This window comes from Spodoptera frugiperda, chromosome 20, assembly GCF_023101765.2.
Source record: "Spodoptera frugiperda isolate SF20-4 chromosome 20, AGI-APGP_CSIRO_Sfru_2.0, whole genome shotgun sequence".
NCBI classification, from domain to species: domain Eukaryota; kingdom Metazoa; phylum Arthropoda; class Insecta; order Lepidoptera; family Noctuidae; genus Spodoptera; species Spodoptera frugiperda.
In genome coordinates, this window is record NC_064231.1 from 7,434,838 (window position 1) to 7,459,195 (window position 24,358).

At 33.8% G+C, this 24,358-nt stretch overlaps 1 protein-coding gene across 1 annotated transcript; it reads left to right on the forward strand.

The window, feature by feature from the left end:
• The first annotated feature begins 3,902 nt into the window (after window positions 1-3,902).
• Window positions 3,903-23,981, forward strand: LOC118282348 (endocuticle structural glycoprotein ABD-4). Its single transcript, XM_035603389.2, has 4 exons — window positions 3,903-4,049; window positions 19,387-19,511; window positions 22,388-22,562; window positions 23,448-23,981. Exons 1-4 carry the CDS (start codon window positions 4,047-4,049, stop codon window positions 23,544-23,546), a joined length of 402 nt encoding a protein of 133 aa, XP_035459282.1. The 5' UTR covers window positions 3,903-4,046; the 3' UTR covers window positions 23,547-23,981.
• The last annotated feature ends 377 nt before the right edge of the window (window positions 23,982-24,358 follow it).

The following is a 24,358-nucleotide window of genomic DNA, read 5'->3' on the forward strand; positions in this document are numbered from 1 at the left end:
TATGTAATTGTTTGCAAATAAGATTAGATAAAAGTTCTATGGAATGTGTTTATTATATTTCATGGTCTCGTATTTTGAGTTTATGTAAAAAATGTTATGTTTTACTTAGTAAACGCACTTTTACAAGTTTTTAAAATATTTTATTTTTGTATTTCAAGTTTTAGGTGTTCACCATCTCACTGAACACGCAATTCTGTACTTCATTTCAACACGTAGGTTCTTTTTAATAGGTTGGTATTGCTACTAGCAGTACTAGTTGGTGGGAGCGTGTGACATTACCACCAAAACCAGAGGTGTGAGAAATTGTCCCACACAAATGATCCTTCTAATCGGCCATCTACTAAAGCAATGAGATTAACCTCCACTAGTATTCGCATTCGCATACAAAACTATAAGTAATTAGCTTTTGTGCACGAAAACAATACTATAATAGTTTTATTGTCTACAAATTTGGTCCGATGACCTGTTAAATTAAAGTTTACACAATTGTATGGTTTTGGCTTATCATTGACATTGTCTCTTTAATTTTAATTAACTGGCTAATTGTTACAACTTATTCCATGCTTTGCAGTAATTATAGACCTTTATGCTCCTTAGGCTTAATTAGAATTGTATTCTCTAGCAAAGCATGAGTGGTAATTAAATGAAATTGATATCTGAATTAGGTTAACGCCTGGGATTTTAGAGCAATTAATAAAGACCCGTTTAGTTGAAATAATACAACCTAATTTACCTAGGACGGATATATATTATTATCTGATAATATTTTACAAAGATTTTGCTATTTATCAATCAACTGATAATTGTTCGATAGATGTCTTTTTATACTTTGCAAGTTATATAAATAACTAACAATGAATAGGTAGGTCAATAGGTACTTGTAAGAAGATTATATTACTATGGAATACAAACGAGCATACGGATCACCTGATGGTAAGCGATCAGCGCTGCCCATGGACGCAACACAAGAAGAGTCACAGGTGCGTTGCCGACTCTTTAAAAAGGAATACGCTCTTTTATTGAAGGTTTGAAGGTCGTAACGGTTCAGACATATCGCGAATGACAGCCCATTCCATAGTTTTGCTATGCAAGTTGTTTGTTTGTTACGATCTAGTTATTCATCCATCTTTGACATAATAATCTATAGTTATTGAAGAATTTTAAGTAGTTATTTGATATTGGAAAAGCCTAATGTACGCTAATGATGCCGACCTCGAAATTCGGTAGTTCAACGTAATAAATGATTGATGATGATGACAGTGTGGTGTAGCAAAACACTGGAATTGGGAATTAAAAATCACCATTGTATTAAGAACGTGATTAATTCACGTTTTTAGATGTGTTGATAAAAGGATATTGAACGACTTTTACAAAAAAGTTGTTGAGAGTACAATTTCATAGTGTTTACTTAGTTATTGATTGATTATATCGTTTACTTAAACGTAATTTTCATAGCGTTTTTATTGGTTAAACTGATTTGTATAATTTTTTTACAGGACCGTTTCATATCTTTACATTTGATAAATTATGTGTAAGTATCTAAGTATCTATACAAGACAAAGTACAACGATACACATAAAAAAGCTTTACATTGATTACTTAATTTCCCTAGCATAATAAATTTTGAATAAAACCGTTTTATATGCTCATGACAAATTAAATAACCCTACGTGTTAATGGACAAATTGTCTTTATGAATACTCAGAAACTAGTTCCGATCAAAAAGGGTAATGTTGGCCATAAAACGGCCATAAAAAGCCCATGAAAGTTGAACTATACATTTATTATACGGAAATAAACATGTTGTAGGGCCATTACTCCATTAAGTACTATTTCATAAGCTCAGTGTGTGGTTGAATTGTAGTACATTTTAATGACTCATTTTACACTTTATAGAAATTAAATTGTAACTGCATTTAAGACGATAGGCACGATTCTGTACTGTTGCGGACATTTTATATGCAAATGGCGATGGCGATAGATATTTTGATTGATAATGAGCGAAAAGAAAAGCAGAACATAAGTAACTTTTGTAACCTTTCTTCTAGATACGTTAATAGTTTCATAATAAAGATCGAGATTTTATTGACTTTTTGTACAAAATTCCCATTCTTCACTACGTAAAACCTTATGACAACCCACCAATAGTCACAGAAAAATAAATAATTTCCAAATAGGTACATTCTACGAGTACCTAGATTTTCCTTAAAATTATCTCGTTTAACCAAACCTATGAGCAAACTAGTGGCTAAATGTGTAAATGTTAGCAACTAACGAACGCACGTATATTGACTCTTCATGTTTCGTATGTAAGTGTGTTGGTATGTCAAAGCAGTTAATAAGTTCCAAGTTTAAATAAAATTGTAAAATGCCAAGCGCAGTGGCATCTTCGTGGCGCGGGCGCAATTTGCAATGCATTTGACATAAAGCGTGCGTACCATTTAAGTGTTGGGTTGGCCATCGTTTTACGAGACTCTTGATAGTTATTCTATTGTACGTTGAACGAGATAATGTTACGACAAAGGGACGGACTATGCGACACGCGAGATGTCTCGATTAACTCTATGATATGATAATTCTTGGCTACTGGTCAATGTGTCATTTGGGCTATAAACCGCAATTTAGAATGAATTACACGGTTATCTTCTTCTCTTCTCTGTCGTTTCGCTCTTGGCAGAGCAGTTTGAGGCGGCTGTTTGTATTGGAGGTGGATACTGCTTTCCTCATGATCTCCTACCATCTCTGACTGTTTCTGTGTCTCACTGTAGTGTTGGTAGTTCAGATTGTTGTAAATGAGAAGATGTTAAACGAAGAACACTAAGAATCCTGATAACATTTTATTTTTTTAATACATTACTTTGTTGTTGCCCTCAATCTCCAACTTCTTATCAACAGCATTAGCTAATACTATGGGCTAAAGCCATAAAGTTTAATTTCATGGGCACAAAGGTTAAACATACAATTCTTATCAATTTTATTGCTGATCTTATACCTTTTATTGCCATTAAATTTATAATCACGTCTATTAGCAGCACTCATATGTATGTATCAATAAAATAGTCCATAAAGCTAAGTTCGTAAACTGGCCCTTTATAAAGGAACGAATTGTAACTTAATGAATATTTATTTTAATACAATTTGGTTGTAAAGAACACAATAAAATCAATGTCAGTGAAGAATTTATAACTTATTTAAACAAAGTAGACACTTCAGTCGTAAATTTGAAGTTTATGATTACTATGTACATAATTTAGTGCACTAATAACATTATAATAAAATTATACTAACTTCCCAAAATGGAGTAAACAATGATAAAATTGACAATAATGCGTCGCAAAACAGCAGGGTATAGACTGTAAATTGTAAATGGATTGACATTAATTAATTAATAAATAATTATCAGTATTGTAATTAAGTCGTAAAATTCAGTTTTTATAGACGAAATTAATAAAAAAACTTTTAACATTTGTAACAATGCTTATGTTAATTTTTGTAATAATATTATTTGATGACTGTTTTGTTATCTGGTGAAACTTTTTCCCGTAGTTTTTGTAATTTATTGTATTTTTTTTTTAATATTTTGCTCTACACAATTAGACAAAATAAAAAGAGTTAATATACTAAACGATTCGATCAAATTACTGGTCAATAATGACGTAACTCAACTCCATATTGTTAATATGTCTCATATGATTAAAAAACTTTTTTATTGAAACTGAAACATAAATTCCAGAATGATGTTTCTAAATGCTTCTCTAAAATTTATACTTTCTTAAGATCTCAAAGATGTTCGTTGACTATTGAAGTTTCTGTCACTGCTTATAATTTTTTTTTGTTGCTTAGATCGTAGGCCTAAGTACATCCCTGTGTTGCACAGAGTGCAGGCTCCCCCGGCCACATGCAATGGCTAGACAAATCCGCGTCTCTATATAAGGGACAGGTGATTAGACGAGTAAGTACAATCGGGCGCACACGCCGCGAACCAAACCACATGGGATATAATCATTGCTCATCCTGAATTATCAAGTGCTTCATACATTATCACAATGGTGAGTTATAGTTGTATTTTCATTAAAATATAGATTTTTATTGTAATAGAATAAGGGCTAGGGATGTTTTTTTTTTATTTAAAGGGTTCGTTCATTATTTAATATATTTTTTATAGTTTTCCTTGGATTATTTGCATTTATGAAATTTTCTGTAATAAGTGAGAGTTAGTTAAGCAGTTATGTTTCTCGATTATAAAACTAAAGTATTCGATATTCTTTTATTAGATATTAATCAGTTATTTTTATTTTTACAATAAAGTAAAATAAATAAATATTACAAGTCATGGCCTTGATAGATTTCAGGCCTATTTTTACGAGTAGCTAAGTACAAGTAACCCATGCGGTTGTTTGTTTTCGTTGACGCTTCGTAATAATATTGGTTCTTATTATCACCATTTTGTGTCATTTTTAAAATGATTAAATTCAGAAATATTTTGCTTATTTAAATGGATTTGACACTCCCTTAGTGTTTTTGATATTAAGCTTGATGGTAGTTTCGTAGGAATTGATTCAGTTAAAATGCGTGTTTGCTTTAGGAGTTTTTATTTACGACAAACGGGTGACAACTAGTGACAAATACATTTTGTTTATTTATTCTTTTTTTACCATAAACAATATAGATATAACATGCCGCCCACCAAAAGGACATAGTTCTTTTCTAAACATAACAATAGGAAAACTTAAAATGGATATTTACTATTACTATACTTATTAAACTAATCATAATAGTCTTAAGGGTATTTTATGTGAAATTTAGCATAAACTTCATTCATTTTCAATTGGCAATGCGCACAACTTGGAACAGCATCTCTTCACTACGCTGTTGCCACTTTTGATACTATAGACTCTAGTAATGCCGTCTTTTCCGGGATGCTTATCTACCACACGACCCAGTGAAAACTTTCCTGGCGGTAATCCGTCGGTCTTTATCAAGACAACATCACCGATTTTGAACTCTTCTGATTTCTTTAACCAAATGGGACGTTGTTGTAATCTTGTCAAGTATTCTTGTTGCCAACGTCGCCAGAAATCGCCAAGCAACTTTTGAGTATACTGCCACCGCGATAGGCAATGCATATTTGTATCTTTGAAGTTAGGTGACGGTACCACGATAGGAGCTTCACCAATAAGGAAGTGTCCAGGTGTAAGGACTTCTATGCAGTCTGGATCTTTATCATCGATAGGACACAACGGCCTAGAATTGAGACAAGCCTCAATCTGGCACAACACCGTAGTCATTTCTTCATAGGTTAGATTGGTGGTCAGAATGCGTTTCAAATGGTGTTTTACTGATTTTACGCCGGCCTCCCACAAGCCTCCAAAGTTCGGTGAGTACGCTGGTATGTAATGCCATTGTGTTCCTTCCAGTGCTAGTGTGTTTGATATTACACCTTCGAAGACCAGATTTGCCTCTTTCCATGCAGCCATCAGTTCTTTGTTGGCCCCAACAAAGTTTCGGCCCTGATCACTCCATATATCACTACATTTTCCTCTTCTTGCAACAAATCGCTTGAATGCAGCGATAAAGGCCTCAGAGGTTAAATCGCTTACCAACTCAAGATGTATTGCCTTGGTTGACATACATATGAATACGCAGATGTATGCCTTCTGAGTTCTGATGCCTCTTCCTTTAGACATGCTTATATTAAATGGGCCTGCAAAATCAACTCCGGTGTGTAGGAAAGCTCGAGCAGGAGTGACTCGCACTTTAGGTAGGTCACCCATTAATTGTGTTCTTGATTTCGCTTTTAGTTTAGCACATATAAGACACTTGTGTATGCAGGATTTTATAAGTGCCTTGGCTCGTACAATCCAATACCTTGAGCTTATGTAACTTAACATAAGTTGAACACCACCGTGCAGTGTGCGAGCATGTGCGTTGGCGATAATCAAAGGCACCAAAGTGTTCTTATTTCCTAATATAACAGGATGTTTAACCTGCTCATCCAAATTCGCGTTACGAAGTCGACCGCCCACCCTGAGGATACCATCTTCGTCAAGGTAAGGATTTAATGTTTTAATTTTACTTTCTCCTTTTAATGCTTTATTTGATTTTATCCTTTCTATATCATCTTTAAATTCTTGTTGTTGTACTAATTCTATGCATTTCATAAGTGACTTTTCTAATTCCTTTGTAGTAAAGTTCTTCTCCAAGTTTTCTAAGCTTCTCTTAAAATTTAAAAATCTTCGACAGTATGTTATTACTTGTATCAGTTCTTGTAAATTAGTAAACTCATTAAACTGTGACGTTAGGCCTTCTTCAATATTTACTTTTAAATTTGCTTGTATTGTATCACTTTTTCTTTCTAAATCAGTAGATTCATATTCTTGTTTTAATGTTATTTCTGTTTCAGAGAGCCAAGCTGGACCCTTCCACCACAAATTGGACCTTTTTAGATCAACTATTAACATACCCCGTGACCCAATGTCTGCAGGATTATCTTCAGATGAGACATGAAACCACCGGTTGTTATTTACATTTTCAGCTATCTCTACAACCCGGTTTGCTACAAATGTCTTCCATTTGTGGGGATCGCCTGATAACCACGCAAGGACGATGGTTGAATCTGTCCATGCATAGATGTTTACGGTAGGTATTCGCATGGCTTGTTGTATTTGCTTAAGCAATCTCGACAGTAACAGCGCTCCACATAACTCCAACCGTGGTAGTGACACAGTTCGTAGCGGTGCCACTCTAGTCTTAGCTGCTTGCAGTTTTGTTGACACTGAGCCATCCCGCATCTTTATTCGTACGTAAGCTACTGCTGCGTATGCTCGCGTGGAAGCGTCGCTGAAGCCATGAATTTCTATCTTGTCTACCTCACTCGTTAATGTGCCAAGCCATCGATCAATATGTACTTCTTTTACTCCTTCAAAGTCCTTACGGATAGTCAACCACTCGTCAGTCAGGTTTTGACTTATTTTGTCGTCCCAGCCAGTCTTTTCCAACCATAATTTTTGTATTAACATTTTAGCCAAGATCAAACTCGGAGCGATCCATCCCAGAGGATCGAACAATTTCTGCATGTCAGATAAGATTGTTCTTTTTGTAATTTTATCTGACACTGGAAGTAAGTTTATTTTATATTGAAATTGATCTGTTCCTAGATTCCAGATCAAACCTAGGGCTTGCACAGTTCCATCTAATTTTAAATCTAAGTGTACTCGTGTTGTTCTCTTATTGGCTTCTATAGATTGCATAAACTCCATAGAATTCGAAGACCATTTTGATAATATGAAGCCACCTTTTTGCAGTATAGATGACACTTCTTGAGCTGTCTGTATAGCTTTCTCTGCCGTATCCTCGCCTGAGATCAGATCATCCATATAAAAATCTGATTTGATAACTCGTACGGCTTCTGGATGGTTTTCACCTTCATCGTCAGCCACTTGATGAAGAGTTCTGACTGCTAGATAGGGTGCTGAAGCTGTACCAAAAGTAACACGAAGCATACGGTATTCTTTGATTGGATCTGATTCTTCTTCTCGCCACAGAAGGCGATGATATGTATCGGCGTCTTGTTTGTGTAGTAAAACCTGAAGATACATCTTCTGGATGTCACTGGCATAGCAGACACGATATAGTCTCGATCGCATAACAATATCTCTAAGGTCGTCTTGCAGTTGAGGACCTACAAGTAGCTCATCATTGAGAGAAACGTTATTCGACCCTTTAGCCGAAGCATCAAATACGACACGTGTCTTTGAAGTTTCTCTGTCAGCGCGGACAACTGCGTGATGAGGTAAGTACACAGATTTGTTTTTATTACTTTCATTTTCAGGTATTTCTTCCATGTAGTTTGATTTTATATATTCTTGCATGGCCTTTTGATAGTTTTCTTTTAGTGTAGGTTCCTTTCTGAATCTTCTTTCAAGCTGTAGTAGTCTCTTTCTTGCTATTTCTTTAGTGTTTCCATTGGGAGATAAGGGATTTTCAGTTTTAAATGGTAAGCTTACTACATATCTTCCTTCTTTTGTTCTTGTCTGATTTTTTTATATATAGTTTCACATAGCTTTTCTTCTCTTGTTAATTTTCTTTTCTTGTCTGTGTCAATTTCCCAAAGGGATTTTAACATGTTTTCTACTTCTATTTGTTGATGAAGGACCAGAAAACTTTCTTCTCTTACACTGGTATTGATTTCTCCAAATAGAATCCATCCCAGGTTTGTTTCTTGTGCACATGGAGAACCCGGAGGACCTTTGATTAATTGTTGCTGCACGATTTGTGCATACTCTTTAACACCAAGGAGCAAGTCTATTGGACCCGGTTTGTGATACTCCGGATCAGCCAGGTTGAGTCCCTCTAGGTGTGGCCAATGTGTGACATTAACAGCTTTGGAAGGGATTTTCGTGGTTAACTGTTTACTCATGACGTATGCTTCAATGTTGATCTCGAAGCTTGAATGCAATCGAGAACCAATCCTTAGTTGTACCACGTGATTGACGTTAGTTTTTGTAGATCCCACTCCAATGATACTTCCTCTTGCTGTACGCCTGGTTAATTTAAGTAGTTGTGTCGCCTTCTCGCTAATGAATGATGCCTGCGAACCTTGGTCTACCAGTGCACGTAGAACAACAGTGTGATTATGTTCGTTCCTTGCTAAAACTGTTGCCGTGGCCAGTAGTGCTAGACTTGTGCTTAGTTTGGTACTGTGATGCGACGCGATTGTAGTGTTGACTAATTCCTCCTTCTCTTCTACGCCGTGTTGTACTACTTTCGGTTGTTCAGTGTCCTCAGATTGTACCGAAGAAGTAGCGTCCTTAGATCGGTGTAGCAGAGTGTGATGACGTCGACTGCATATACGACATGAGACTCGCAATTTACACAAATAAGCGGAATGTCCTGGTACCAAACAATTAAAGCAAAGTTTGTTTGACTTAACATATTCAGCTCTCTCAGCAGGTTGCAGTTTGCAGAACTCCTTACAGTGGCATAAGGTATGGCTTTCTTTACATAGCACGCATTTTCTATCTCCCGACGATGGTGAAGTTGAGGCTGTAGCAGTAACAAAGTGTGAACGCTCTTTGATAGACTTCTCACGGAGGCCCGATGTTGACATTACAAGTTCTAAGGTACGGTATTTTGATTGCATGAACTGTCTTAAGTCATCCCAGGTAGGTAATTTATCGTCTTCATTTGTACAAACGGTTTGTTCCCATTCTTTGTGAGTCTCTGTGTCCATTTTCTGAATCACTATAAAAATGATTATAGGATCCCAAGAGCTCGTAATTATATTTAAGTTTTGTAAGTTGTTTAAGCAATCCGTTGTAACGTCCAATAAACTCTTTATTTGATTTGCAGATTGAGTATTTATTTTTCTTTGCGAAAATAATTTCTTTAAAACTGAATTGATAATCAATCTTTTATTACCGTACCTGGTTTTGAGAACACTCCATGCTTGTTCATAATTACTTTGAGTTATTTGAATAGGTTTCAATAACACCTCGGCCTCTCCAGTGACACTACTCTTCAAATAGTGTAACTTTTGAACATCACTAATCGCCGTGTTTTCATGAACTAATGAAATAAATAAGTCTTGAAAGGTAGGCCAATCTTCATAATTCCCACTAAATCTTGGTAGTTGTATCCTCGGCAGCCTAACGAGTTGATCATTAGTCGTATTTGTAAATGAATTATTTTTCGATGATGTGGGTAGGGACGATGCGTTTATCGTCGACAAAAGGTCTTGTAAGTCGGCTAATAACCCAAGATATAAATCTTCATAAGTATAGAAATCCTCGTTAACGAAGTAATTTAACGTTTGTTTTTGTTCTTTCGTTGTTATCTTGACTAATTGTTGATGAGATTCTCTGAATGTTGTCCAATATTCGTCTATACATTTTATTCTTGCCTCGACGTAACCTTTTGTCAGCCTGGTTTTAGGACATTTCTTAATGTTTACTTGCGTTTTTTGTAATAAAGCAGCTGTGTCTTCTAAAACGTTTATTAGCTCCTTAGTAGTCATTGCACCTTTTTTTGCTTCTATTCATTCATTAATGACGGACCTTCTGAATGCGATGTCGCTATTGTTCTCGTTGGCCGGCCGATATCTTCGATAACTTTTTTTGCAATTAGCTCGGTTCGTAAATCTGGCTCGATTGTGACCACTATGTTTTTGATATTAAGCTTGATGGTAGTTTCGTAGGAATTGATTCAGTTAAAATGCGTGTTTGCTTTAGGAGTTTTTATTTACGACAAACGGGTGACAACTAGTGACAAATACATTTTGTTTATTTATTCTTTTTTTACCATAAACAATATAGATATAACACTTAGTACAAAAAGAAGAAGTAAGAAAACTAAATGTAAAAGACTCTGCTTTTTATGGAATCTAAAAGTGCTAGAAACCATTTAAGTAAACCTTAAACGGACTTAAATGATTCTATAAATTATATCCCATGCTGGGACGTGAACTCCTGACCCTTGAAGGATGTTGCATCTTTAGCATTTAGGTGCAGAAGGCCACCATTTACCTTCGCAGGTACAACCGTCATATTTTTGATCAAATCTTATTAGGAAGTGGACAATTTATGATAATAATATTACAAACACTCAAGGGCTTTACCTTAGTATATTATTATTTTTTATAATAGGCCAATAAATCGTATTGTGAATTTGAATGGATATAAATTAATGATATGTGTTCTTTATGTTAATGATTCCGTTAAAGGTATTGTTGTTCAAATTGATTGAAATTCTATTAATATGTTTTTTTTTATAAATAATCTTTAGGTTGATGGTAAAACTGTGCGTGTGTATTTAATTTCTTGATAACCTTCTTGTTGATTATATTATTGCATCTTGCAATGCAATTTACTTATATTAAAATGTCGTTAAACGAACCAATGAGTTGTCTAACATAGTTAAATGCATATTGGTCACTGATGCCTATCTAGATGTTCAGGGCACTATTACTATTGCACATTGCACTGAACAATTTTGATGTTCATTAGTTTTTGGCAACTTTAAAAAGCAATGTTTTATACCTACTAAGACACGTAGTTTCAGTAGACTTGTATTAGTAGTTATATCATACCTCTATAAATAAAATAGTTCTGTAACCAAACATGCAAGTTTAACCCTAAATGTAATTTAGTTAAAGACGTTAATCGCAAAAAGGAAACCTAAATTCTAAACTAGTTAATTACTGACTATTAGACAGATACCTAATCTCATTGAACTGCTCAATCATTATCGAGACATCTTCTTATTAATCTTGTTTTTAAGGACGTGACCATAGTGGGTGCATAGGGCATAAGTTCAGTCGGCGCCTTATGCAATGCACCGTGCATTTATTGCATCCACAATACATAACCTTTGCAACCATTGTGCTGTTTACCTCAGTGACAAGCGTGCCATCGTTTTATGCAGATTTATTATAAGGTACCTGAATGGCGCGTTTATTTATCAATTACTTGTGAGATGTGATTTATGGAACCTTACTAGAAGATCGAGAATTTACTTGTTTATATCAATAAAATCGATAATGAAATAAAAAGTTTACTTAGATCGACAACAACAATAGAATAGAATAGAATTTCATAAAAAGTCATCTAAATACACAGTTTTATGTCAACGAAATAATTAATTAAATGTATTTTAAGTCATAATGTACGGTGAAACAGGGTAAATAGAATTCAAACGGTGAATAGACACAGGAATGGGGTGAATAGATATTAGAACATTTTCCCAACATTTATTCACCCCTCTTCTGTATCTATTCACCCCTCGAATTCTATTCACCTCTTTTTACGTAATATTTTTTATCTTCATGCGCAATGCGCGAAAGAAAGGTACGATGCATCTTTCTCCAATTTCATAGTGTGTGAAAATTATTTCCCATAACTTATATGGTTATAGTTATTTACATTTTACTCTCGCTTATAACGTTGCCTTGAAGGTCAAACATTATATTTTAATTTTTTCGAATTATTAAATCATCGACAGAACATCGGTTTTATCTATACTTATAATAAATCTGTAGTATGAATAATAAATTTAAAAATAGCCATCATTAATTAAATATTTGGTTATTAATTCAATAAGTCACGTGAATAATTCTTAAACAATCGATGTGTACGCATGACTGAATAGAATGTTATATTAGTGTGATATAAATATTTGACTAAATAATAATACGTATAAGTATGAATATTAAAGGATTGTATATGTTGTATTAGAGAATAGAAAATATCCTTTAATATTCATACTTAGATATTTTATTCAGAGAATAGTCTTGACAGGGTCATGCGTTCAGGTCATGTCGATTATACTGACATCTTTATTTTAAAATAAAATAGTAATTAATAATCTTAAAACAAGCGTCTATGTTTTGCATATTTTGTTGAACATGGTTTGAGTTTTTCATATTGAATGTAATCTAACAGGTTTTTTTTTATTTTCTCTAATGAGTCATAAAACACAAGAAAAAATAAATGAAAAAGGTAATAGGAATTATTTTATATTACGAAATTACAATGAAATTATTTAATTTAGGTTGATATTGAAATTACTTTACCTATTTGAGCAAAATAAAATTTAGACCATGTCACTAATGTATTATATCAAAGATCCAAAAAAATATGTAATTAAGTCCGTACCTGGACTAGTACGGAGGCGTGCGAGCAACTAATTAGGTGCACACCTTTTGTTTTTACACATAGTACATTGTTTTCGCGGTAACTCTCGAATTCTATGACATGTTCCCACACGCCAATACACTTGCAAAATAGCTGGTGTGCCGACATCTGCATACCGCACCATCCGCAACTATTTAGGCGGTATGAATTGTTTGCGAGTGACAAACGGCGACTTGAAAACCTTTTGTTGTTTTATTCTGTATCCATGGTAACGGACCCGTATCTAAGTGGTTAGTTTGTGGTATTTCTGCGTGTGTTACGTATGACAATGCAAGCACTAGGTCATGTATGACTGACCGGTTTGTAGTGTGTGTGTATGTTTTCTTTAACTGACTTCTATACTCTAAATTTAAATTAGAGTGTATTTTTTTATTGTACCATGTTCTCAGCAACTACATCTAGTATTGACTATATTACTCAAGTCTTTAGTTTCGAAAAATAGTAGAGACAGTATTACTTGTATTGTACCTACTTCTTTTTACTACGTTCTAGAAAACTTGTAATACCTATTAAGTTAATAAATCGATGTATTTTATAGATCTTTAAAATATATACCTATATCATTCGTCCTTACTCATTAGCATAAATAATTTGATGTCCCAAATACGCTTAGATCGTAGGTCGTCTAATCTTTGACAAGTGTTTAAATACTTACCTACATAGCTTACCTTATTTGTGAAGCAATGTCTATTCCTCTTCATATTAATTTGCATCAAGATAAAATATCTTTACCTACTTAATTATAAGATGACGATATTAATGAACTTTAGGAAGACGAAAGATTTATGTTAGAAGCGAGATATTGGCATTCCATTCACATTGTTCTTTAGTTTTATTTGTAACTAGCTTTTGCCCGCGACTTCGTTCGCGTGGAATAGTGACTTCCGGCAAATTTTTGGTTTTAACCACATAGTTCCCGATCTCGCGGGATCTCTTCAAAAATGAGATGTGGAAGATATTCCAGGGAACTCTTCAAAAATCAACATAATGAGCTCTGCGTTTGAATTTAATAGATGTATACTCACTTAGGGCATTGAAAAAATAGTTTAAAAACGGACTTAAACTAACTTAAAACTAAAGAAAGCTACGAATTACGAATTTATAACAATTAAAAAAGAAACTATATTACAACCTATCCTCTATGCTATAATAACCAAGCTTAAACTAAATAATTTAAAAGAAACGACTTAAATCTAATCTAATTAATTTATAAATTAGACTTACAATTTTATTAAAAAAACTAACTACAGTAACTACTAATAATCGATATCAAACTAAACCTACGTTAAATAGTTTAACCAGAAAACCAGGAAAACCCAACAAATAAACTTATTAATTGACAAATACAACGAAACCAATTTAGAATATTATACGAAACAGCAGGACCACTACAGACAAATAATCATACGACTGATAATACACTTTTTCTACGATAGTACCGAAGCGCTCGGCCGATACCCAACCAAATGAATGTAACGAAACCATAGCGCGATCTATTTCGATCCCAACGCCATCTATCGAGGATAAAGACAACTTGGATTATTTATTTATACTCCGTTCGGGCATTTTCTTTGTACTAAAAGTTTAATTATATTGATATTATTTTTTTCATACATTTTTACTATTTATTTACTTTTTTTCGATGAATTAAAACAATAACATGAACCGAAGTCGTGTAACGATCGACATAGAATTATCTATACTCCGTTAGAGCATTTTCTTTGTACTAAATGTTTTATTATATTGATATTATTTTTTTCATACCTTTTTACTATTTATTTACTTTTTTTCGATGAATTAAAACAATAACATGAACCGAAGTCGTGTAACGATCGACATAGAATTATTTATAAATAATTTATTTCTTATTTTTATTTTTTGATTTTTGAAATAAAAATATATCTATGTCCTTTCTAAGGTTCTAAACTATATCTGTACCAAATTTCAACCAAATCCGTCAAATAGTTGCGGAGATTAATGGTATAAGCATAGAATGTTCGACGTGATTCTTTAATTTGACATAACTTTTTTATTTATGAACCGATTGACATGAAACAAACACTAAATGTAAATTTAAGCATCCCACAATATATTCGTGAAAACCGCATCCAACTCGGATCAGCCGTTTCTGAGATTAGCGCGCACAGACGAACAGACAAACAGACAAACAGACAAACAGACAAACAGACAAACAGACAAAAAAAAAGTTAATTACATTTTTGGGTTCGACATCGACATAACAATAACCCCTGCTATTTTTTTTATTTTTATTTTCAATGTACAGACAGCACTTTTCTACGATTTTATTATATGTATAGATGATGAAAATTCTTCAAATATGTTGGTAATCCCTCCCTAGAGTGGACATCCGGAGCTGCGGACTACCTAGCGGGTTTACCGGCTCGAAGGGCAGGAGTAGGAACGGGATGGTTTTTAGTCTGACACTCGCTCTCGCCTGAACTGATCTGGATGATTATCCCCCCATAAAAAAAGAAAAAGACCTTATTATACTTGGTCGTTTTTACCCACCACCATTAAGTCTTAGACTGCTAAAAGAAAACTGTTGAAAGCAAATCCTCCGCTAACGTCGGTCACCGGTGACCACCATGACGTTGAATGTGTTAAACTATTACTGATTGAAAGTTATTTAGCGTGACAGCATCTAAACGAAAATGATGATAACTTTCACGTGTCCAAATTTAGTAGTTCATTTAAAATAAGGACAGTTTGATAAAATGGCATTTAAAATCACCCCTTTCTAATTCCTGCCCTCTTGTGCCGGAGCCATGGTATTCTTTTGTCTATGCAAAATATAGCGAAAACAATCCTGAAATATAATATCTGTATTAAATGTACTGTCTTGATTGTCCGTAATTTAACCAAAAATCACGGTTAACTCACGTAATTAATGGAGAAAGGTTCGACTAGTTTCGAGTCACAGAGGAACTCTTCACCATGAGCTGTCTTTAACTTTTTGCTAAAGACATTTCTTCTAAACATAATCTACAAAACATAATATAATTTAAACAATGTGTAACATGTTCCACTAATTGATGTGGTTTAAGTTTCAAGTGTTCATATCAATTACTAACCAGACTTAGCTAATGGTCCGTGAAGCGTATCAACCTTCGTAACTCAAGCTTCTATCGATAACCTACATGTAATACTAGAACATGTCATAGGTCAGTATCGTGGGTACCTGTATCGTAAAATATTGGTTTGGTTAGCCATTTAAAATAGATATCGACGTAGTGATTATTTTTCTAATAAACCTGAGATAATCTGTACTTACATTAAAAACGAGCAAATAAAACTATTAAGAGGATTAGTATTAATATTATTAAGTATAATCCGATACTAAAGTTGATCGAGGAAGTTGAATAGACATTTAAAGTTTAATTAGCTTTGAGAAAACATATTTGCCACAGCTTTGAGCGAACAAAGTCATCATAAGAGGCAAATGACATTTCCTTGATGGTACACGTAGAACGATCACTTTTCCATCACAGTAGTATATTAATGCAAGGATAATCTAGTTATTAATAAAATGTTTGACAATGTTACTCTTTTCAAAGAGTGGCCTCACAGAAAACCGACGTGAAACAACGCTTGCATTGTGTCTCGTTGTGTGAGTGAGGTTACTGGAGGCCCAATTAATTCCTCGATTCCCCAACAACCCTTAAATTCCTAACCCCAAAAAGCCGGCAACGCACTTGTAACGCCTCTGGTATTTCGGGTGTCCATGGGCGGCGGCGATTACTTACCATCAGGTGATCCATCTGCTCGTTTACCGACTTATACCATGAAAAGAGCACAATAATAATTATAGCTGAAGTTATATTAGTGGCTAATTATCCTGTCGACATAAAGGTTAATCGAAACGGGTTGCTAAATGGTGCATATAAACATAAATTTTGTTTACCTACAGAGGGTCAAAAGTCTTGTAAAACCTATTTATATTGCTAATAAATAAAGTGAGGATGCAGAAGGTAAATGAGAGGAAAATGTCAGATGGAAAACAACTTCGTCCTTTAAACCATTAGGTAAACATAATTCGTGTGATATCTATCTTACAGTAGTATCGGTACATTGGATCTTTCAGGGTTCATTTCATCATTTCAGTGTCATATTATACGGTTTGTTTTATAAATTAAAATATAGGTGCCCATTTGTAATTTAAGTTTAGCCTAAATCACACTTATTGATATTTGGATGTTTGTCCGTCAATCATCCTGTAACTACTGAATGGATTTTGATGTTTGGTATACAGATAGGGTTTGAGCTGACTTGGGTGATAGGACTTTTTATCCCACGGGCACGTGGGCGAAACCGCTGGCAGAAGCTATTACCTAATAGTTGTACCTATTTAGACACAAAAGGTACAACTAACAATATGTATTTCTTGATTTGAATTATCCATCCATTACATATCCTTAAAAAAAAAGAATTCATAAGCAGGAAAACGATTGAACTTACGAAATTTCTGAAACCACTAAACAAATTGATTATGACTTTTTTTCTCCATCTCTGGTCGTGTGTGCGATACTCAATTCAATTTACCTACTCTTTTAAATATGTATAATTTCAAATGTCATTTATAACAAATTATGTAGGTAGGTACGCATATTGACACCGATTTGACCATAGTTCAAAGTATTAGTAAGACTGGTAATACATAGTTGTGTAAGCAATAATCTTTACATATGCATCTGTACCTTTGACACGAGAAGGTTCTTTGTAAATAATACATTTTATCATTACTATACATAGATGTATTGAAATTACAAAATGATCAAGCCTTATACTCTCTTCTTGGCTACATTTGTATGTTCGAGTAGATATAATATATGTTTGAGTATGAGAATGATTAATTTAACTGAATCTTCACGATCCACGCATGAGATTCTCGAAATGATTTTTTTGATTTTGTTTTGAAAATAAATGTTGAAACCATAGCCTAACAAATAATCCTCTTCTTTGGGACAAAATGTAGTCTAGAATGGACCAGTTACCAACGGATTTTTAGCAAATAATACATCAAGGAAGCTGATGACTAATTCCTACAGACGTTTTACAGATTCGCATCTGTTACACTTTGATCGTATCAGTGCTTATAATATTAATTAACATTTACACTTTAAAAACCAGCTTACTTAAGAAGAAGTAATTAAAACACCGACATCACTTACAAAATTAATCATATTCGTTGTCAAAAATTAGAAACGAGTACATTAACATATTCATTTAATATATTTTGATGAATCTTGTAGATTTTCTATGTTCACATGTCTATTTTTAAAATTAAAGGACATAAATCAATTAAACTATGCCCCTGATGAAAATATTTGATGTTAAAGTGATGTATGATCAGGTTGAGATACAAAAAAATAATTAATGAAATCGTATTTTTGATTCTATTAAGTGTCAACTGCTAGATTTTCTCTTATACTACATATATGGCCGCAAATTACTGAATAATACGCTGTTTCTAAAGAATATTTGCCAGAAACACCATGCTTAGGAATCGTAGTTTGGTCGAAGCCTTCTCTTAAATGTCACGTTTTGGGGATGTTGCTGCCTATTCGCCCATAACTGCACGCAGTTTTAGGATCGGGTCCATACTTAATCTGAACGTATTAGCCTCCTATCAGAGAAATATCGATTTTTATTTATTATTGATTCAATGTTATGTAAAGATGCTTTGTCTAAATAAGATAAAATGCCAGAGCCTGCGTGTGTCACTCGCGTGATTGTCGCGTGAAGGCCGCGTGCCACAAACGGGCACTAGGCTGCCCAGCTAATTGTGTTTGTCTTGTGTTGTGGATACAATTAGAGGCTGAATGTAACAAGTTTGTTTATCTACGATGCGTGCCTGACCTAAAATTTGACGTCTGCGGGTCACAAATGGCAAACGCCATATTGTTTCTCTATAAAACGTCCTATGCAGTTACAGTTTGTTTTAAGGGATTGCCCAATTCTAAAATTTCTGATATGGAGTCAAACACAAGGTTTATGCTACTATATGAAATGTTTTGTATAATTAAGACAGAATTAACCAAAACAATTTGCTTGTTCTACGTAGGCGAGTTCTTAACCTTGCACCGTTTTTGGTGACTAGACGTTATTTACATCTATAAAGATCAGGATAATAAATCTTACCAGACATAGAAACTCATCTGCAATTATTCATTGATTCATTTAATTAAAATTTATTTTATAGAAATTAATTGGTTGATTCGTTGATTGTGAATAATGTTGAAATTGATATTGCTACCAAATGGGCAATAAATCTTTTAGTGACATGAGCATAGATTTTAAACTATAGTCTATAGGACTTAATGGGTCCTTGTAGGTAATTGTAGGTCGACATGTGTCTTCAATGACCTTGTTGCATGTGCTAGTGCCACAATTCTATAAACCAAAAGGAACTTAATATTTATTTATGTTTTATACTTAACTGGAAATTGTTGATGCCTCATCGGTTTATAATAGCTTTATTTATAAGTGAGACTTGCTTCGTAGATATATCAGGCGTTTATATTTTACTAAAGCATTTTCTGATGTAACGTAATACAATGGGTTGATTTATTATTTGATGATTTTGTTTTCTATTATCCGTATTTTTTTATAAGCGACATTTTTTATGATCTACATTAAGTTTCATTTTTAATATGGTGTTTTTTTTTATTATTTCCAGAGGGTTTTAATTCTGTTAGGAGTCGTGGCAGTAGCGTTATCAGCGCCGCAGGGGCCTGCAGAGAAAGTCATAGCAATCGTCTCACAAGAGTTCGACCAACAACCCGATGGATCTTATCGTTACAGGTAAATCTTTTTATGAGACTTGAACACACACATTTTGACATTTTCTAGTGCTTAGAACCGGATTTTAAGGATATATTTGGGTGATTCTTCAAAAAAAATCACAAAACGTTAACGGCGTCATTATCCTCAACCAAAAGTTAACAATTCTGTCGATTGAAACACAAAATTTGGTTTCAATAAATTAAGCTGTGACACTGCTCTCAACCAATCAAATATAAATAAGGATGACAATAAGCTACCATGATGCTTAATAACGCGGGAGAATAATGATTTGTTAAATAAAAGTTAAAGTTTTTTGAAGAAACACCCATTTGAATTTGATACAGTAGCTGTACGTTGATTCAAACTATTGTGATAACTCTAACAATATAAATATAATGTTCAAACAGCTAAATATTTACCATTAATATTAGGAAGCAAATATTTGGCACTGACGACAATGACAAGCTTACCACCGTACACTCAAACGCCACTCAATTTTGAACGAGCAATAAATATCATGCCGTCTCTATTACTTCCAAGTAAATTTTTGAGACAGAAGTACTTTTATAAAGGTAATTTAAGTCGAGTATCGTTTGGAAATTCGGGCTTTAATCTATTATCGTATCTAGGTGTTAATCTGTAAAGCGTACTTCGTGTATGTGTAACTACGAAGCGGTTTGTTAGAGAGCGTCAACGTACAAATAAAATGTATGTATAGTGAAGACCTACAGCGTAGATTCAAAATAAGAATAACGCTATGTGTTTAATCGATTTTATTAATAGATAGAGTTTATTTCCAGCCTATTATGTTACACTGCCTGGTTGAATTGCCGTTTTATGTCCGATTCTTAGGACAATTATTTATTTTTAGATTACATGGGACTTACAACACAAATGGTGAAAAGTGGGTGTACATTGTATAGCGGCATTACGTGTCGTAATAAGCACCTCTGTCTACCCCTTCGGGGATAAAAAGGCGTGAGGTTGCGTTGGTTCTTAGGACAAGTTAAATATTATTAGGGTTTTAGGGTTTACAGTTTCGAAATAAGCTCAGTAGTAGCACGGACTCTGGAATTGGATGGAACTGTGTCCAGTATATGGCAAAAGGCTCACCTCCTGTATATGGGACTTATAAAATAAATAGTGAAAAGTGGGTGTACATTGTAAAATGGCATTACGTGCCGTAATGTGTACCTCTCTGCTACCCCTTCTGGGATGAAAGGTGTTTTGAGTATGAGAGTTTCTAAATATTCCTATACTCTCCTAGAATACTATGTATGTATGGAGATAGGAGATCGATATGAGTAATTCAAAACGTGATAGAATTTTTGTGACTAGCAAAAACCATGTAATAGATATTCTAATGATGTCAAGGCTGCTCAACAGAGTTTGCCTATTCGATATATCATCAAAACCAGCTTTATAAAGGAAAAATAGTTTTATTTATGGGAAAATTAAACATAACAGTCTATATAATGAGAAAACATTGATGAACAAGGATGTCAAAATTGAATCGTTTTAAATTGATAATTTCAATCGATTACGTCTAATACCATCGATTTCTCGATTGATGACTTTTTTAACAATGATCTCATAAATGTAACCTTTTCAATTTTTTTTTTTTACTTAGTTGATTATAATTTTGAACTTTGCAATTATTCATCCTTTTACTGATAGCTAGAGACGTGCTGTTCACTCTGTATCGGCATTACATAACGTGACTACAAGTGATGTAGTAAATTACATTAGCAAGTGCACAATCATTGATTTGACCCCCTGCGTGTACTGTCTCTGGGTCAGCTGGCATCTAATAAAGTTCAAGAACAAAAGACGACAACATAAATCAAGGTTCACCATGAATTCTTTAAACACATTATTAGTTTTTTTTTCTGTTAGTTATGTAAAATCGTGTCGGACTTTTTGATTTTAGATTGTACAATTTCAGTAATTGATTGATTAGTATCTACACATATATATATCTACATATATAGAACTAACAACGTAATTTTAGCAACGTCACGCCTTTACCCCCGTAGATTAGGCAGAGGTGCACATTACGGCATGTAATACCGCTTATTTTGTGTTATAAGTCCTATGTAATAGGAGGTGAGCTTATTGTAACCTAACTTTACTACATTTTAATCTTATTTACTGCTTCAGAGAATAATACAGTTACTAACTTGATGCTGGGTTATGTTTTTTATATTAGTAATGTACAAATAATATTCCATTCATTTGAATGTCACGTTTTGATATCACTTACATCCTTGGCCGAATTCTTTTCGATAAATATCGTCGTATAGGCATTTCTTGAATGTTATAATGCGATAGGTATCTATTGCTAACCTTATAACCTTGATCATACAATAAAGAATCATATCATTCCATTGTATAATGCACCAGAAAGGGCACATCGCGACTAGGTACCTCGGAACATGGTTGAACAGATGATGTTCAGACAGTAACGATTGAATACGAGTACGATACGTATTTTATTTTACACAATAACATGTAGGTTCTTTGGGTTTTTATTTTCAGTGATATCCGTCATTTTTATTTAGGTTTCTCCTAAATCACACCTGCTCCAAATAAAGAAGTAAACAGTAGTAATAAGCTCTAATGACAAAATATTTGCTCATCACGACTTTGAACGGATCAGTTGGCTGTGAAAATCAGACATGCACTGACACACTAATCTCCATCATATTATGCAATTATTATTTTTAGCTAGATACCTACTGACCCCGGAATGTTAACGTATGATAGTTGGAAATGAATTTTACCTGACTGCCAATAATAGATTTAATTTCATTATGAAGTTTTATACCTTTTTATACCAAACCTAACTATAAATAAGTATTTTGTAAATACATATAATGTTTAATTTTCTCCAGCTACGAGACTGAAAATGGCATCAAGGCTGAGGAGGCTGGTACGCTGAAGAAGGCCACTGGTCCTGACGCTGCTGACGTCATCGTAGCTCAGGGAGGCTTCAGCTACACCGCTCCTGATGGCACCGTCATCAACCTGAACTACATTGCTGATGACGACAATGGTTTCAAACCAGAGGTGACACTTTTTCAATCACTTTAAAAAAAACTTTACTTATAGTAGTTTTTTCGTCGTTTCGCCTTCCATAGTACAGTATTTAAGGAAAATAGGTTGGTTCTTGGCACACTATATTTGTCTTTTCAATGTATTTGGTAGAGGCAGGTATCTTCTGCGGTTTTCTGTGTTACCAAATGTGATCATTTGGCAATGCTCATAAAAATAACACTAAATATTCGTCTACAATGTGTGAACAATTGGAATGATGAACCATTTCTTGATTTATTTGGTCTCGCCGACTTTTTGTTGCGTAGCTAATAAAAAAGGTAAAAATGTTACATAGGTCAAGGATATTTAATACTTAAGGTATTTAATTTATATCTGTATGTTAAGGAATGCAGTTTAACCTTTAAAATAGAGTTTTTTTTGTTCTATAGTTCGGTCATCCTAGTAAAAATAGACTTTAAACACGCAGGATGACGTAATTTTTACGGAATTGTTTAAATATTTTGTTTTATTGATATTGGCATCTATTTATTTGTCATAGTTTTACATTATTATGATACCTTGTATAAAAGATGAGCTCATAATGATTATCATAATTATAGTTGGTGACAGAAGTCAAGTGATTTAAAAGCCTATAATATGTTTTAGCTATTTTGAGCTAACACTAAACCTGTTTGTCCCCCAAGTGTACATGGCCACGTCAAACACAACAGCCAATATTAATAAAAAAAATCGCAGTATAAGTCTCTGATACTAGAGATAAATCAACTACAGATATTGCTAGCTGTAAATGTTATAATGAGTAAAAGAACTAAAGATACCAGTAGAAACAGCATAGCGAATGGTCGAATTTTCTTTATATCGATCGTGTCTAATATTTTTTTCACCTTTTAATTCCAGGGTGCTCATTTGCCGACACCACCACCAATACCGCCTGCAATCCAGAAGGCTCTCGACTATCTTGCTACTCTCCCCCCACCAGCTCCATCCAGGGCTTAAATCTAGACCCAGACCACTGGCTGATGCCTAAACGACCTGATCATCCTACGTACCTGTAACCCCACGAATACTCGTATAGTCTTGCAAATAGAATTTAAAGCTTTTGAAAAATAAAATAGAATTAATGCGAACTTTTTATATGTTTTATAGTAAAAAAGATCTCGTTATGCGTTCTATGCATTACCAGTCTTTTTTAGATAAGCAAATGTTATTTTACAATAAATAAATCTAAAATTTACAAAGCATATTTAAATTCTATTTACGAAACTATATAAACTTTAAAACAATATAATATAGTAAGCAATAAAAAACATATAAAAAAGAATGTATAATGACTGAACTGTGATAGAAAATGATTGAGTTTTGAGTAAAATGTTTGTATATTTATTTAAATAAAAGCAAAATCAGTGCCAAAGATGCATTGCAAAATGTAAACTTTGTTTTTCAGTATTTAATAGATAGCTATGACCCTTAAACCCCAATCCCCACATGAAGTTCTTTCAAATAATTACTCTTTCGGATGAACTTCGCTAAAGTCATTGTTAATTATTCTACTTACCTATTAGCATAATGACTATTATCGCTTGATCGTAATGCAAGTATATTAAATACAACTGCTGTATACGACGATCTAGCTCCGATATTGTGTAACGTACAGAAAAATGAAATACTTTTTCGTTCTGTGGTGTAACCGTGTAATGCACGCTACACACCTTTTTTTTTTTTTTTTTTTTTTTGAGGGTGGAAAATCATCCAATGACTTCTCCCGCCTTAGGCGAGGCGAGAGGGAGTGTCAGACTTTTACTGACTAA

Bases quoted from the DNA above. Each gene is read 5' to 3' on its own strand.
- LOC118282348 (XM_035603389.2), top strand. The intron at 19,512-22,387 runs GTAAATCTTTTT...AATTTTCTCCAG, and splicing joins GATGGATCTTATCGTTACAG to CTACGAGACTGAAAATGGCA. The intron at 22,563-23,447 runs GTGACACTTTTT...TTTTAATTCCAG, and splicing joins ACAATGGTTTCAAACCAGAG to GGTGCTCATTTGCCGACACC.